This window comes from Stegodyphus dumicola, chromosome 7 (genome assembly GCF_044657685.1).
Source record: "Stegodyphus dumicola isolate Sdum_Otavi_A_Nest chromosome 7, ASM4465768v1".
NCBI lineage: Eukaryota > Metazoa > Arthropoda > Arachnida > Araneae > Eresidae > Stegodyphus > Stegodyphus dumicola.
Window position 1 is genome coordinate 18942356 of NC_140774.1, and position 18746 is coordinate 18961101.

The 18746-nt window shown below is 35.4% G+C and overlaps 1 protein-coding gene across 1 annotated transcript in view; it reads right to left on the reverse strand.

Annotated features, from left to right (window-relative positions):
- LOC118204321 (guanylate cyclase 32E-like) overlaps nt 1–18746 on the reverse strand; it is a 440266-nt gene that overhangs the window by 42148 nt on the left and 379372 nt on the right. The window contains exons 11-15 of the mRNA XM_085819935.1: nt 14064–14181; nt 10779–10943; nt 8169–8273; nt 5249–5320; nt 1389–1554 (exon numbers count right to left, since the gene is read on the reverse strand). Of these exons, the coding sequence (XP_085676061.1) occupies nt 1389–1554; nt 5249–5320; nt 8169–8273; nt 10779–10943; nt 14064–14181 (626 nt within the window). The remainder of the gene's footprint in view (nt 1–1388; nt 1555–5248; nt 5321–8168; nt 8274–10778; nt 10944–14063; nt 14182–18746) is intronic.

An 18746-nucleotide genomic window follows, 5' to 3' on the forward strand; every position in this document is an offset into this window, starting at 1 on the left:
GCTAACGCCCAAGTATTTAAGTTGTGGCTTTTTGCCAAGAGTGAGAGAGAGGAAAAGTGAGCCGCTTTGCCATTGCATTCCGTACGAGTTTTCAACCAGTTGCTGCTTGCCTCTAAGGCCAGAGGTTTAGTCCTCTTGATATTTAAAACGTACTGTAGTTTCGGCAGTTTGCGTACCACATACGTAATCTTTTAATAGGCCAGTCTTAGTGTGAGGCATTTGTAAACTAATTCAAAGTTAGCTCCTTATTTAGAATTTTAGTTAGTAGTTTTATATTTTTACGTTCAGGCCACAAGTGGTTGGTCTCTGTATCCCGTAGTGCGGGAGCACCTGTAATCTTATAGAGAATAAAGTTTAAAGTCAACTCTACCTGCTGGTGTTGTCTATTCCACACACATATTTGAACATAGCTTGAGTAAGCTCCCTGTTCCTATTCAGGATACATCATGTTTCCAAAGCAGATAAAAAGACATACAAGTCATGACAGAGAAAGCACTTAAATTCTGCTTTGAGGGTTTTACAATGTTCCGGAAAGCTCTACACTGTTATTAAGGAGCTAACTAAACGGTGACTTCTAATGACTTTAGTAAGAACTGATACCTGTTTGTTATAGGTTGTCTTTTTTCGGAAAATCGCTATCCACTTTTGGTCAATTTATTCTCCGTTTTAGACATATCCCCCAAAACATTGATAGAGAGCGTACTTAAATGCTTAAAGTTCTACACAGTTTTAAAGAGTAAACACGCGTGGCGCAATCTAACGCTTTTATTAAGAATTGACAGCGGGAACGCAATAGTGGCGACGTGAACCTAGGTGGGTGACATGGTTTCAAAATTCAAAGTTGTGTATAACATCTATTTTTTGTAAAAAAACACTTATAAATTCTTTGCTTAGCATGTTTTCCACTGACAGCGGTAACGGAACAAATCGAAGTGAACCTAAGATAGCTGACGTGAGTGCAGCTTTCTAATATAAACGTCCTAAGTGTGGGCCCCACGAAGTTGTTTTTCGAAATCGTATTTAGAAAGTGATTTTTCTCCGATATGAAATAAGTTATCACACTTACTTTATATCACCGAGATTTCTGATCCAATTTGAAAAATAAATATCCTGCGTTTTGCGGAGTGACAGTACAATGTCTTTAAGCAGCTGAATTGTAAACCAAAAGTTCATCAAATTCGAACAAAATATATAAATAGTGTGGACCACGTGAGATGGTTTTTGAGAAATTTTATGCAGTGAAATTCCTCTGGTTTTAAGAGTCAAGTGTGCAATATTTCATCAAGACTGGAATAACACTCTAGATTTGTATGAATTAAAAGCACAAGAATACTCTTATTTATTTATATAGATAGACGTAACGCATAAAAATAAAGTGAAGGACTTACATTTCGCTCTCATTTCTTGGACATCAGGCGGTGGATCTTGATTGGCTCTGAATTCGTGTAGCCCGAAATCGGTAATCTTTAACATCCAGCGACTGTCAACGACGCAGTTGGATGATTTCAGGTTGCCATGAGACACAATCTCGCTCTCGTGAATGTATATCATGCCCTATTTTATGGAAAAGGAATAACCATTCATATAATGAAACTAGAACATTTGTAAGAAAAGAAAAGTCTGATATGGACATCACATGACTTCCTTGTAAGCCTACTAAATTATACACATTTTTCATTTATTTATTTCTCCATTTATTTTAAAATTTTGAAATTCAATATCCTGGAAAATTTTTGTCTCACAGGAGTCAAAACTTCTTGTACTTTTATCTTTTCAGAACGAGGATAAAACTTTGCCGATATAAGTATAGCAACCGGGAGATCGGATTAAAAATTAGATTTCGTTATTTATCCAAGATTAAATCTAAAAAAAAATTTAAATTGCCAAAGCATGAATATTTTCGTCATTTAAAACACTTCTGTAATTGGAAGTATATGGAGCATTCCATTTTATGGAGGTTATTTCGTTATTTATCCAAAATTAAATTTAAAGAAAATTTAAATTGCCAAAGCATGAATATTTTCGTCATTTAAAACACATCTGTAATTGGAAGTATATGGAGCATTCCATTTTATGGAGGTGGTGTCAAACAGACACCACATGCGTGCTCGCGGGCTAAAATAACCGTTGATTTCTCTGGTTATTATGAGCAGTGTATGGAGAAAGAAATTAAATGAGATTTCAGTCAGCAGTCTTATGCTTAGGCAGAAATGTGCCTTTGTAATAATAAGTTTCTAATTTAATAACAAGTAAAATTGTGCGGAGATCAGTATGAAGATTTGCTGCACCAGGGAACTTGTTAGGCCTTTTTCACGCTTTTGCTGAGCTCGTGGTTTAGCAATTTGTTCTTGAACTCTCTCCTGCTAACCCAACCTTTTTTTTTTTTTTTTTTGTCATTTTAATTTTATTATTAAGCACCACTTCCTTTGCACTTACGCCACATAAAATTCAAGAGAAAAATCATAATATATTTAAAAGTAGCATATGTTTAGAATTCCCGATGAACTGTTTCCATACAATTGTTTTCTGCTTCCGCTCTATTATTTCTTTAAAACTAATACATGCGATGACATTGGGTAACTACGTCCTTTTATTTGAAAAATGATACGGACAAATAGTGAGGATCGAGGCTATTCGGGTGCAAAATATCTTTAAAATAATACGAAATTTTCAATTTTTTAAATTGAAAATAAAAACATAACAAGAAATTTGCATTTTTTTATTTAAAATAAAAACAAAATGTGTAGTTTATTGAGTGCCGATGTTTTTGAATAAAAACAGACAGTAATGTAAAGCGGATAATCTGATTTTTCCTAAAGGCTCTTAAAAATAATTGTGCCAGTGGGAAACGGTGGTTTTAATATTCTCTGTTATGTTATCTGTATGGGGTCACATAAATACCATCTAGCCAGAAATTCTATTGAGAAGTTGAGGGTAGGAGATCCTTTGATATATCTCCAAGGGATTTCTCTCTACTATGCCAAAACTAGGAGGGAGCTAAGCGAAGTTATACTGTCACCTACATGGTGCTGAAGGCATTGACTAATGACAGGGGATTGTTCATGATTAATTTGTGGAGCTGATATAGATTATTTTCAAATTAGGAAGATTAGTAGAATCAATTATTTAAATCGGAGAAATCAACATTATTTGAAACATTTTTTCTTGTATGAACATTATTTTCTAGAATAATATGTACAAGATAAGATCAGTTGTGCTCTTCTGTATGATTAGAGTTAACTTTCATTATCATGATTTGAAATTATTAGACACGGTGTCCCGTAAATGTTGCGACAAACTTCTGGGGGAGATAGGGCACATCATAAGAATTAAGAATTGCATAGAAATCCATGCCCAGAAACGTCAATGTATGCCGCCAGGGGCTGCTGTACAGAGGAGTGCTAGTGGAAAGTGAGGATTGCCTCTTTCGAGCGGTAATCACCGTATGAAGAGCATGGAAAGCGCAGAACTTGCAGACATGCACTTAGTGTATGACATAGCTGAGGGTAATGGACGAGCCGCTGCACGCATTTATCGGGACTCGACAAACAATCAACCAGACCACAGTTTCGTTGCATATCTGCATCAAAATTCGTGCGACTACGGGTCATCAAGAAATGACAAGACCAATGAGAGCAGGCTCACCCCATGTTTGGCTCCTGTCACTCTCTATGGCTGCTCTCAAGGCCTCATAGTCCAATGGTTGCTGCAGACCGCTGCGTCGTGCATCACTAAGAGACGTCCCTTGTTCTGAACTTCTGGAACCATTGCCTAGCTTTTTGTTCGTTAACGGCATCATCCCCAACGACTTGGTTCTGCTGCTGACAGGCCCATTTTAAAATCCTACCGCAAACAACTCCAAACGGGCGCCTTTGACACGTTCATTTCAATCAGTCGCTGTGTGAGTTATGTTTGAAGTTTTACCAAGTTCCTCTTTAAGCCGCGATTAGCACGCAGTAATTACGTGCTGTGTTCCGGCTGTTTAGATTTATATGCTTCTAAGAGCGTTGGAGGTAGAGAAATGCTTGAGTTGGGCGGTTTAGAAAGGAGTGTGACCAAAGTCACGTGAGTTCTGAGTTGACATCTGATTGGTGTTGAAGCATTCGCCAAAAAAGTAACATACTATTATACAAAATACGAGAAAAATATTAAATAACATGCAGAATAAACAACTGAAAAACAATGTTCTTGTTTAAATATAGATTATATACATAGTTTCAGGAAAGCTTAATATTTCAGGAAAAATATCTGAATAGCGGTGTGAACAGGTCACGTGGGAGGCCAGCCTCCCAAGTGCTCTGATGAATGCTGCTTCGTTTTGGACTTAAGAGTTCCAATAGTCACTAGATGGAATAGATAGAAATTACGTAGGAAAGTTCTGATTGCTATTCAGGATAAAAGCAGTAAATGGACAAAGATGTCTATCTTCGTCTAATATTTCATAATGAAATAGATTAAATAAATTCAGATGGCACAGCCTTTAGCTTTCTTGAAGAATTTGTTATTTGTTTTGCGTAAGAAGAAAGTAACCAGTGGCTGGATTTTTAAGTCCTTGTGGAGTACTTCGTTCCTCAGAAAGTAATGAGCACTAGTTATCAGTCTTACGAAACGATTTTGCACAACCTGAAGCTTATTCCAGTCAGTCTTTGACCCAGTAGTCCAGGCTGGTGAGGCATACGTCATGATAGGACGAATAGTGAAAGATAGATTAATCTCTTTTTGGGGAGGTCAAGTTTTGAGAAACATCCTAACATAGGATATAAGCATTTCATTACATAGATGGCTTTATTTATCATACTATTAATGTGGTTAGTCCATGTCATTTTACTATTCAAGGTAACTCCTAAGTACTTAGCATGCTTTACAACAGGTATGGATTATGTTTGAAGTCCTCCTCTGTGGAACGGTGTTTGCTACACCTGGGTGCCTGAGCACTAGGCTTAGTATGTTTGAAGTACCTATGCAACGCGCTTTTATACACTTGGTCAATGTCCGGATTCTCATCATAACCACTTCATCACCAGGTTTGGCGTATTTTTATGTTGGTGTTCACTCTTCCAATGTCATATCAGAAACGGGAAGAACGCTTTTGGTTACCTTGTATATTCTATAATATTTTTATGATATTAACGAATTTGGCAATTCCAATGAGTATTTTCTATGTTTTCATATACAAACGCGTAGGAAATTTGACAACAAAATCAGCATAAAAACATTAACCAGCCTCTACAGCAATTACTGTTCTTACCTTTACTAAATCAGCAACAAGTGATGCAACGAACATGGTATCCAAATGGAGGTCTGTATTCTTCAGTACATCCTAGGAATGAATAAATTTGTTATTAACGTAATAAATATTGCAAAGACATAGACACTGGGAAGAATTAGTTTTAATTTATTGAGAGCAATAAAGAAAAATTTTAAGATTTTGAATGAATGTGTGAGAAGCAGTGATCCATAACGAGCGCAAGAGGAAAATGCTCGGTTATAGGTACTTTCGTCTATATTGCAGCTTTATTTCAATCACGTATTTCAAGTAAAATATGTCGTCATATTCCAATAATTTCTCCAAATTAGCTCTAAAATCCGAATGAAAATGAACAGTGATTAAAATGTCAAAACGTTCCGTAACGAAAACCTTTCTACAGATATGCCTGTGAAATTTTAACAGATATTTACGATAAGATAAAGATTTGATATTAAGATAAACGCGGGAGGAACTTCAAGTCGAAGGAAGAGGTTTCCAGGACATTGAAATGAAAGGAGAGAGAAAACATATTTTGGCGTTTATTTATGACCATTTGAGAGATGAAGATTTAACACCATTTGAAAGATAAAGATTTATGACCACATGAGATATAAAGATTAATGACCAGATAAAAGATAAAGATTTACCACCACTTGAAAGATAAAGATTTATGACCAAATGAGAGATAAAGATTAATGACCAATTGAAAGCTAAGGATTTACCACTAATTGAAAGATAAAGATTTATGACCAAATAAGAGATAAAGATTTATGACTAATTGAAAGATAAAGATTTATAACCAACTGTTAAGATAAAGATTTATTACAAATGAAAAGTAAATATTTTTTAAGATCTAATTCTTATAACACCTGCCTTTCACTAAAAGCAACTCCAGAGAATTATACTCCTTTCCGGTCGGAATGATGACATATGTAAAGGAATGCGTCAGTTGGATGGGTAATCTCGGATACTAACGCACGATTCATGTTGTTCTGCGTGTTTTCCACTAAACTGTTAAGAGGCTTTTGGAGAATATTGTCCCCTTCATTACAGACGACGATGATTTTGAGTTCTTGCGCAGTCCACGGAGTATGATTTCTTTGTGTAACACGTCTACGGAAAACATCCAGTGTTCTGTGGCATGCCCTGCACTTGCATTTTCGTTCATGAACAAAAATTCTGGACCGCTTAAAAGACGAACACGACCCAGTAGAAACTCGATGCATAATATCTGGGATGTAAGAGTACCTGAATCAAAGATAAAAAAGGGGTGCGCTGCGGTTGTACATAATGTTCCCCCTCTTCCACATGCCTCAGCCATAACGATTTTCTTCATGGACATTTTGTTGCATATCAGCTAGTATGACACAGGAGGAAATGTTTCATCACTAACAAAATGTATATAAAGCTGGTCGTCACAACTGAGGTGTCTATGCCCAATGGCCCAATGACCTGGGAATCATGCCCAAAGGCAGAACACAGTTTAGCATGTTTGATGAAGGTAGCAACTGCATCCCAGGGCTGCTGCATCGAGAACCTTCTGAACCATTGAACCATGCTCGTCGTTTCGGTGGTGCGATGGTCTACATGTCCTGTTCATGAATGACAATGCACATCCACAAAGCGTAGTTGAATTGTCTGACGCTCTCTAAAGGAAAGGTGTTGAATGAATGGAATGGGATGATAATTCGTCAACCTTGTACAAAATAACAGAGAACGTAAGGAAGTAAGAAATTCCTTACATTCTCCTCCACTTAAAAGACATTTAAAAGGTAAGGGAATGCAGAAGATTCAGTATCGATATATAGAGAGTGACGATCTATCATCCAGTTTATTTTAGTCGGTCGCAAATATACTACAAGACTATTTTGAATTTTTTGAAACAACAAACGTGATAAATCAACGAAGCCCTCAGCGGAATTCGAACTCAGGATCTTCCAACTGTTAGCCGTATGTGCTATTACTTACACTACGAAGTCATTCATTGGAGAAGGGAAAAATTCTCTGTGAACCACCAGTTAAAAAAGCTACAAATGCCTACTTCGATTTGTGAAGCACTCCATAACTACATTTCAATACACCTTTTGTTGTCACAAACAAGTAAGCATTTCTAATAAAGAACTGCATATGGCAATACACTGAACTGCCAATTAACGCTCACAGCCAGCGGTAAAGTCTCTGAACACTGATAGTTCGACCTCGGTCCTTTCCGCCTTTTTACGATTCAGCTCAGCATTAATCCCTTTGTTTACAACTAACACTGAGGATTCTAATGACTTTCCAACTTTCCTTTCGTTTGGTGAATTTTCCTTTAACATCTGACCTTTTCAATATTCGAAACATTCGGTCTTTTCCTTGGATATGCATTTGGAACATGTTTCCACTTTGAGCCACACTTCAACGCTTTCCTCTTTTCTTGTTGACGGTGTTACCTGTCGTAGCTTTAGATATCGAAAGACTAACACTAATAACTAGATACAAATAATTTTTGTCATAAAGAGCACAAACATAGCCTTCCATCCATTGCTTCTTTAAAAGCACCATTTTGCATGAAAACAAAGCTGTCAAATAGCCGACGATAATTTATACTTTCAAAAATATAGCTGCAGTCAAAAAATTTTCAAGTAGACGACTCCAAACAAAGAAAAATCATCTCAAAATGTGCGGACAACTTCTGCGTTTTAAAGCAGTTAAATCTGGAGAAATAAGCTCGCGTGGTGACAATTTAGTTTTACGCTGATTTTTTTGTTAATAATTTATCATAGTTATATGAGCATTATTGCATTTGAGATATCATTACAGTACTATGATTCTATTTTGAGACATTATTATTCATTGTTTTGCATCGCATTTTGATTCAAGAAAGATATGTTTTTAATTTAAAACTAGCCAAGAACACCAGTCTTTAAGGTATACTTACTTGAAGACTACCACGCGCACAATAAAGAGTTAATATACAAATGTTAGGATGGTCAACACAAGCTCCTATGAATGGGTTGATATTCTCATGCCTCATTTCTCTGATCTGAAAAGAAAAGGAATGTAAGATATTATACGTGTAAAGAATAAAGGAAGAAAGAAAGGGTGCAGATTTTAACGGTGCATCAGAGGATAAGGTATTTTATACTCTCCCTGAGCATCACAAGTTTCCAAACTTTTCTCATTGCAGCTTTATTATTAACCATCGTTTTCTTCGCAATTACATGACATAAATTCAACTGCAAAAGCACAAAATAAAACAGCCTAACTTTAGAATTCCTGACAGAGTGTTACGGGTTGCCATACTTTTTACTTCCTTACACGAAGTAAAAAGGAAGTATTGTAATAGCGAAAAGTTTCAGGCAGCATATTTCAACGAAAATATCCATTTTGATAATAATAATGGTAACTATCGAATGCAATTTAACGATGTTTTTGCCTGACATCTGTACGTAAGGACAGAATAAAAGACTTTTCCTCCAAAAAAATTATGAAACTGCTTTAAAATGAATTCTGAAGAGAATTTTTCGTGGCGTCTGTATGAACGTACGTACGTATCTCGCATAACTCAAAAACGAGTAGCCTCAGAAAGTTGAAATTTTGTATATAGGACTGCTATAACATGTAGATGTGCATCTCGTACTTTGGTTGCAATCGGCCGCACCAAAAGTATATAAATATATTTATATATATATCCACTCTGTTACCCGGCTCAGTGATCTCAGTTTCTTTACTCTTATATGTTTGTAAATTGTGCATTTTTTGCTTTAAAAATGATTGAATTATGTTGTTCTTATCTTACGGTTAAGATTTTTATGTCTTTAGTAAATCTGTATACAATATTTTTAGAATTATCAACAATTTTAAAGTTGTTTAAGTGCCGCTAAACTTAATAATTATTTTGATGGCAGCCATTGCTTGTTTACATTTGAAACAACAGACTAGTGGATTTGTTGCCAATCTAGAGAAACGTTGCTTCGCAACAACAAAGCTAACGCCTTCATTTATTATTGCGAATTAAATCATGTTTAATCCTTTCTGAAATTTTTTCGAGGAAATAAGTGTTTATGATTTACTTCGTAATTTTCAATACAGATATTTTGAGTTTTTATGTATTTTTGCTTTGTCGCGAAGTGAGAACTGAATTAATTGAATGAGAAATACTCAATCGTCTGTGAAAAACTGTTTCTTTTTTGTTTTGTTTGCTTAATTTCTTTTATACATCGTTCTAGCTTTATTATAGTATTTGAATAGAACATGTGGCAACGATTAGATAATTCTATTTTTTAAATGATATAAATTTTGTGCATTATGAGTTATAATATGAACGAAATATAATACTGTTAAGTGGATCTAGCGCCAGAGTATCGCTATGGTAAAGAAATACTAGAGTGAATTTTAAAGAATGCATTTATTCTATTGTGGTTTATGCGCTGTCGGCGAAGTAGATTTAATTCAATCCAATAAGTTTAAAAGAAAGGCAAGAAAAAATGCATATAATTTAATATTCCGTACAAGGAAGTCATGTGGTGTACGCATCAGATTTTTTTATATTTGCTATATTAGTTGTTTGAAAACTAGCCGCCTGAAAGGACTATCATAAAAAGGAAAAAAAAGTGAATAATGGTTTTAATGAGACCAGCTAATATAATTTCCTAAAAATATTTATATATATTTCATAAAAGTATTTATATATATTTCATAAAAATATTTATATTAAATATTTAATATTTAATTTTTAATTAGATATCTCGTGATTTAAATGCATTTTCATTCAAATTTATCAGATTAAAAGGTATTTCCGAAAAAAAAAATAAAATAAAAACTGCGTTTATAGCTTCTCAATCCCTTGGTTTGCTAATCACTAAAAGAAGGATTAAATTTGAAAGTTTCCAATAGCCGAATTTATGGAGTAAAATTGAAAGATCTTACATTTTTCAAAATGGTAACAGTCTGGCTCGCCGGAAATAAAAGTCTTAAAACGTTGCCACATCTCGCTTCCCAATTGCTGAGTTTGTTAAACAAAAATTTCAAATAACTTAACACCTTTGTTGAATCTGAGTTAAAATAACACGTCGAAAAACGATTATTGGAGGGTTAAGGCAACAAGAGTGACCGTAATATTCATAAATTTACAAGACTAGTTTCCAAAGTTTAAAAATTGAACTCTCTTTTTCATTTGCGGAAGTGCAAATAACAAAAGAGAAGCCTGTCTTCATGCGATAACAACGAAAGGAAGGACGTTAAGCTACTGGCACTATCTATCAATGAAAAAGTGTAAACAACTAAGAAATAATCTTCTTAAAAGCTGAAGGTAAAGACGGACTGGAATCCAGAACGTTAATTAGAACTGAAACACTTTCATGAATGTGAAACGCGTCTACAAAGGTCTTTTTAAGGAAATTATTCTTCTTCTAATGTTATATATTTAAACCTTCGAAACTAATCCTACAGATGTATGAATAATTTGCTGATTCTTTTTGCCTTAGCATCTCTTTGTTAATTAAAAGATATTGTTTCAGGAAATCTATGTCTCAAATATGCAACAAACCTGTATCATTTCTTTCCTGAGGCATCTTGTGAGATCTATGCTTTTCTTGTACACATGATAAATGTATACGGCATTACCTTTGTAGAAACCGACTTTAGATTGCGTTCTTCCAGTTGCCAAGTCTTCGAATTTCGCAACCGAATCATCTTGCCCATTTTCAACTTCCTAGAAAGAGAAATACCTTTATTCACGATTTAATATAGTTCTTTAAGATGTTCTTATCCATTAAAAATAACTTTACTTCATGCTTTCTTTTCATTCACTGGAGTGTGAAAGATCTGATAATTTAAAAATAATCCTTGTGATGTTAATAGGTATACAGTAGAGTTGCACGATCTGCTCTGAATGTGATTCAAAGAACCGATTCACTTTACTGAGAGAATGAAGAATTTTGATTCCAGAAAGCAGAGAGGTTGCACTTTTACAGTGCACGGATTGCTCTTGCTGGAAACATGCCAAGAACAGAGATGTGCTATTCGTTCATGAATTGATTCATTTTATTGAGCCAACGCCTGATTTGCCAGCAACGAGCGGAGGTCTTGTTGGAAGCGTGCCAGAAAATTCGATTCCTATTTTAGGTGATAAAAGAATGCTAATTCTAATGTTAAAAACGATTTTAATTTTCATCATTTCCCAATTTTTTGAAATAAAAAAATTGTATTCTAGAGTTTTATTGTTAATTCTGTGTGGAAAGCATGCATAAGGGAATCTGAAAACTGCAGTTGAAACTGCAGCCAAAACTAAAGTTGAAACTGTAGTTAAAACTACAGTTCTGTGTGTTATAGCTTTATTGAGTCGGTCCTTCCGATCCCACTGCTTGTTCCATTTATTTCACTATTTGCTCCAACTAGGATAATCGTTCCCGATTCCCTTGATTGTTTGATTTCCCCCCTCGCTCATCACTCTTAATTCACTCGTTTATTAATTATTAATCGTTTCCGGAGTTTTTAATCAAGTTTATTGTTAGTTTGCGGTAACTCGTAGGAAAGAACCGATTCATTTCAATTAATGAACGTTTCTGATACGATCCCATAAAACAGAGGTTTTGCCCTATCTAGTGTGTAAGGATCCTAAGTTTTACTAACGTTTATTTTATTTTAAAACTGTACTATCACTTCTTATTTTCTACTTCCGGCCAAAATTAAATGCTTTAACTTGTTTATGCAAATTGTCTTGCTAACGCCGAAGTATTTAAGTTGTGGCTTTTTGCCAAGAGTTAGGGTGAGAGAAAGATATTTAGGAAGCAAGCCGCTTGCCACTGCAGTTCTACGAGTTTTTACTCCGTTGCTGGTTGCCTTTAAGGCCAGAGGTTTAGCCCTCTTGATATTTGAAAACGTATTGTAGTTTCAGCAGCTCGGCATACTACATACGTACCCTTTTAAATAAAAGCCAGTCTTAGTACTAGGCATTTGTATACTAATTCAAAGTTAGCTTTTAGTTAGAGTTTTAGTTAGTAGTTTTATATTCTTACGTTCAGACCACAAGTGGTTGGTCTCTGTATCCCGAAGTTCGGGAGTACTTGTAAAAGTATAGAAAATAAAGGGTTTCGTATACCCTTCCTGCTTGTATCGTCTGTTACACACAAATCTTGAACATAGCTTGAGTAAGCTCCTTCTTCCTATTCAGGACACATCATGTTCCCGAAGCAAATCAAGAGAAGCAAAAGTCCTGACAAGTAGTTAAGCTGAAGACTTTTCAACATATTCGTCGGAATTTCATCATTCCAACTATTCGCAATAATGATCCTGGCCCATGAACAGGAAAACACTACCAAAACATTTTCTTAAAGGAATATTTTAAACACTGATCGAAATGTTTAGGAGACAGTTCTTCGTTGTTTGATCTCCCAACGTAGCTAGATCTCTAGCCTTGAGTAGCGAAGTGGGTTTCATCCGAAAATGATACTTTTTTCCCTCCATTTTTCATATTTTCTTGCTCACGATAGTCTCATTTTCATCCTGAAAGATGGAGACCCATACGACCAGATTCTAGTATCCTCTGAAGAACACTGGAGTCATCCTTGGCACTAAGTTTTACGCTTTCTCCCACACTTTCGTTTCCGCTGGTGGTATAAACTACTTGTCCCATTGAACAGTTTAATAATTTTGTTAACAGCATCCAAACCTACATTATACACTTTAGAAATGTTCCTCTGTGCCATAGATGAGTTTTAGCTTAATCCCTGCATCTTTATTCTTTTCTTTGGCGTTAGGTCTATCATTTATAACCTGTAATACAGCTTTTTCAACATGTAATACAGAACTAATATAGCTTAAAAAATTATTACCTCAAGAGAACAACACTAAATCACATAAAAGTAATACAGGTAAAAGTTTATATTTGGGTGCCCCTTGTTGTTTTGGCGATTCTTTTTTGATGCCAAGGTCGGCGCCAGGAAAGCACAATTTCAAGATGACCGCTACACAAAACCAAAATTAGAAGTCAAAGAATTGGATAAACTCGATGTGCTTGTACACATCGATCTATTTTCACTTAAAAAAAACATCAGAGAATTGCACAAAATAGGTATTGTGCACTGCTTTAACTTTGTTCATGTACACATCGATCCATTTTCACCTCAAAAAAATCAGGAAGCTAAAATAAGGTTAAATTATCTCGGTAACCAAAAATGGGGTTTCATCGCCAAAACTGAACAAAATTTGTCGCTAAATTCTACGCTAGAGCCATAATACAGTACAAAACAGTAAACAGGTGAGCGCTGGAAATCAGGTTTGCCAAACTTAGGAAATCAAATTATGTGAAAATTCCCTCTTGTTCACATTAATTTGCACATCAATACATGCGACCAAATATAAGTGTATAAGAATTTATTTAGTTTTACTAACCAGTTTTTTATGTCAATTTGCTTTACTATCTTTCTCGTTTTCAGTTTATCTGCGGTAGAAAGGAGATAGTTTTTAAAGGAAGGTTTCAGCGGGTAGAAATCAGAGCGTGTTCTGCCTGCTGAAGGCCACGTTTACTAATCGATTCTTTTGAACAGGATATCTGCAGCGTTGCGTTATCCTTGTCTTTAGGATTATCACGCTGATATGAGGTCAGAGCACACTTACGGGTTTCTCTCTCTGTGTAGCCGTTGAGCAACTAACTAGCAGAACTCCTAACTAGCAGATCATATAAACCAAGCGTAATTTTTATTTCCCTCTGGCAATATCCAGTTATTGCTAAAGATACTTCAGTTTGTTTTTACATTTTGAATAAGGAAGTTTCATTTCGAACAATCAAAGGAAAAAGTAAGTGTGAGACATAAAGTATCAATATACTGACGTTAAAATTATTATTGAATCTCTGTAAATCTCCATCGTGGTCAGCCCTTAAAAGGATCAAATCCTTCATCTCCACTTTCCACAGCAGGCAGGCCAGTTTGTGCTCGTAACTGTAATGCCTGAAAAATAAGAAATTTCTACTTGTATTTAACGTTATGCTCTACATAGCTAATAGCATGAACAAGAATACAAATTAAACAAGTATTAACCGTAACAATAATATAAACACATGTAATGTTTTTAATTATATTTTTTTAAATGCAATTGTAGAGTAATCAGGTTATTTTGAAACATGAGTTGCGAAAAATGTGCAATGCCCTAGCCGGGACTCGAACCAGGAACGAATACGCGCCGAGTGTGTTACCGTTACACTATGAAGGCATGCTGAACGGAGGAAGAAAATAACTAATATACTAAAAAATAACTTATATACTATAAGAAAATAACTTATATACTCTTGTAAAAAGTAAAAAAAATATTTTTTTCCCTTGTTACAAGAGTCTTTTTCATATGTGACTGCTTAGTTGCATATGAAGAGGACTCTTGTGCATCATATGAACAAGGCTTTAGGCTCATATGAACAAGACTTTATGTTTCATATGAACAAGACATATGAGTCACAAGGACTTCGTTCATATGAGGTCCACCAGCGGCCGAGCGATAAAGTTGCGAACACTGTAATTCGATCCAGCGAAAGGACGGCGGGATGGAGTTTTCCAAATGTGTAAAGTGTATACCAGCCAGTTTGCCTTAGAAAGTTCTCCACGAGGCATCCCTTCCCTTGGGTAGATGGCCAAGTGCTTTGCCGTAATAAAAAAAGGCTAAACCTTGTTTATATGAGAGAGAAACATCATGCGAGGAAGATAAGTTACTTGAAGATCTGAGGTTGCTAACGATATTATTGGACAAGTTTAACTAAAATTGTTATTTAAAATAATGTCATTTTAATTCAAAATTATCAAAAGAAATTTTAATGGAGCTAATGCAATCATTCCTTATAAATAACATTTCTATGCAACTGTTTTATGAACATCCTGAGATTTTATTTTTAGTTACGAATTACTAATTGAATTATAACTAAATTTTAAATCATAAAGTGAATTTTAAAGAGTTTTTGTTTCATTATCTCCTGGTTATAAATAAATTATGTTCGCTATTCGAGTGCGAAAGTTTCATGCATTTCAGAAAGTCAGATTGTAGAATCCATTACCGTTTCCGAAGAAGGAAAGATAGAAAACCAGCGGTTATCTTTTCTGAGACTCTGACTCCGGACCTTCCGATTGCTGACCGGACGTGATTTCAATTACACTACAAAATTTCGTTGTAAGGAAGGAGAAAATTCTCTACATTCTTCCCCACTTAAAGAGTTACAGGGTAGGAGGGAGTCTAGTAGCTAAATCGAGATATTGACGAATTATCGTTCTCTGCATATTATTTAAGAAGCATTTTTTGTAATTTTTGCAGCAAGATAAGACATTCAATTATGATCTCGGAAGGATTTGGGTTCTAAACAGAAGGAATTCACCGTGAGGGATTTAATAGTTTCAGGGGGAACGTGATCGTCATTTTATTTAGTTGTTAAGTATTAAGATTATGAATATAAAAAACTACTTTTGTTCAAATTTTGGTATTTATCCATTCTTTTTGTGGCTTAGCTATAAAACATGTTAAAAAAATAATTTAAATCTGAAAAATAAATATACCTGTACTTTCGATTATTCTCTAACGCCAGGGAAACACGTCGTGGATAACTGGAAAACAGGAATAACCCAGACTATCAATTTTCATGCATATTGTGTGTGTGTGTATTTCTTGAAAAAATCAGTAATTTTACTTTATTTTTGAGAACATTTAAATGTTTGTCGAAATTCACTGGGTATTTTTCGAAGTGCTATTTTATTATCGTATTCGAATACCCTTTGTCGTGGAAGTTCCTTAAAGTTTCAACAGACGTCACTGTCGTCCCGGGAATAATGTGTTTGTCAGTATCTCTTGTATTTTCGGTATCATTCGCTGCCCCTTCTGTTCTAATGCCATTTTGAAACATATCAGCTTCATTCAAGCACTGCAAGACGGGCTCGGTCGAATGGCCATCGAACCATTCCTCGATGTTTTCTCGATCGGCATTTTCGAAGAATTTTACGTTTTAAATTTTTTTGCATTGCAACTTCATTTATTGCCTAGATGGCTTTACACATACATAAATATCCAATTTGCATGCTAAGAAGAATATTTCTCCACGATCGAACTTGCGCGTGTTTATTTTTTACACACTCTCGCGCACAGTGTTAAACATGCACGGGTAATCCGATAACTGGAATGCCGACAGCATGTACTTTTTTTCGAGTTTTGGAAAGATGTTTTCCCCGACGGCGAATTCTATCCGTTTATAGGCGTTGGTCACTACTAAGGCCGGTAGCCGGTAGTCTCTTTGTCATTGAGACACCTGGTAGGTGGACCACCGTTGCCTCCTATGAAGGGAAGGACAAAATACATACATGCCTTCTTTGGAATTCGAACCCAGACCAACCGGGACGGAAGTCAGAGTCACTAACCACTTTCACCTTTGGGCAGTTTTGGAAAGGGTGTTTGGTTTATTTAATCACAAAACACTCAAGGGCTATCTGCCTAGGGAGAGAAAGGACGTAACGTCTGAGGGTAACTGGCTCGTTTACACGTTACACATGGAGAAAACCACGAAAACGCTCAGTCCGTTCGTCGAGATTCGAAGCCCAGATCGAACTACAAGTTCTTAGTGATTTTACCGCTTTCGGCTGTTGGTGATCTTTGGAAAGGAGGGAGAAATGTTCTTCTAACGATAGCGAGAGGACTGCTTGGAGCAAAATGGGCTGAGAACTACTTATCTAAACCTCTTGACAGCCAGACAGACGTACTTCCAATTATAAAGGCACGTAGTGAAAAACGATAAAAATACTCGTTAGCTATACTAGTAGTTAGCTTTATATTGTAGAGACATTAGGTATTTTTTGAAAGCAGACAAGATGAAAAAGAGCAAACGCCTTCTCTGGGAATCGAACCACGGACCTCTGGAATACCGGTCCAGCGTGCTACCGTTACACCACGAAGTCACGCTAGGGAAGTGGGAGAAATACCTTATATTATAAAATATGAAATGGTCAGTTTCAATTGTCCATTTCACCTGAAATGAAACTTGTGTCGTCATGATTCTTTCTTTATGCGAATTTTACGGCAAGCGTCCTTCTTTAAAAGTAGGATTATCATTACCGTTATCATGATAACGGCCCCGATCCTCCTAGCCCGCATAAGCCGGCCGTATGATCAAAAAATGTGACTGGCGAGAAAAAAACAAATAGATAAGAAAAAACAAATAAAGTCCGAAATCTCAGTACCGAATTCCAATTCTGTCTTTGTTCGTATTTATAATTTTCATTATTGTCCATGCAAAATCTTTCAAATTTGAATAGTTCCTTTTAAAATCTTCCTCAAAATTCTTTCTATATTTCTCTCTTGCACTCCGGGTAAGCGAACATTCAATCACGAAGTGCCTGGCGTCCCCAAACTTGTCACATATTAAGCATTTATCATATTTGTGTGGATGGAACCGATTAAAATACGCCTGGAAAAGCCCATGATTAGTCAGTACCTGACTAATACCAATATTATTTATAATATTCATCTTCTTGTTTAACTTTATAGTTTTCATTAACGCTTTTTTCTTATTAGACGACTCCCAGCAAAAATTCCATTCTGCATAAATCCAGTTTTTCATTTCAACAATGGTCTTATTTCTTGAATCTTGGATATCAAAATTATCGTTTCCATCCCCAAGTGCCGCCATTTTAGCAAGGATGTAATCTTAACAGCCAGTCCCGTGGATTTTGTCCCGGAATACTACCTTGAGCTGCAGAAGTTGTTGGTAGAGCATTTAGAATTAACGAAGTTTTGGTTCTGTTCAGCAAGTGCCAAAAAGTTAACCACAATTGACGCCGCTTAATGTGATCACGTTTGTCCATGAATATTAAACGAATGATAACATTAGACAAGGAGAAAAATATCCTTCAATTCAGAACTAAAAATTGATTACTTTAATATATACTATATATATATATAAAACTAGAAATAAATAAATACTTATTTCACAGCACAGTAAACTGCGAAAACATTCCTTACTTAGTGAATTATCCAGAAGCGTTATGCTAAAGTTTATTCATGAATATGTGTAATATTTATAATTTTTAATAATCGGAAGGCGTTGCTTTTACCAGATTTTATAGGCAATTCGCCGATTTCATGTTTGCTTCGTTAGGAAGTACATTACTTGATGTGGTTAGACTTGCTTCAGAAATTCCTGGCAAAAATATCTTCTGTCATCATCTTCAATGTGAAGAATAAAGACTTGCATCTGATGGTTCTTAAAATTAGCAGATTTATTAGCTACTGCCAAATTAAAAAAAAAAAAAAAAGGGTCGCTTTTTTGCTCAATTTTAAATGGTTGACTAAAATAAAAACCAAATAGACTGTTGAGTTCAGCCTTTCTTGGAGATATTTTTGACGCATTTGGCAATTTGTAAAATTTATGCTGATCTTATTTGGAAGATTTACTTCCCTTTGAAAAATTTGTTCTAGAACAGTTTATTCTTCGGCATCTCGAAAACAATATTTCAATCACAACATTACCCGCGGATACAATTAAGTGGCCTCT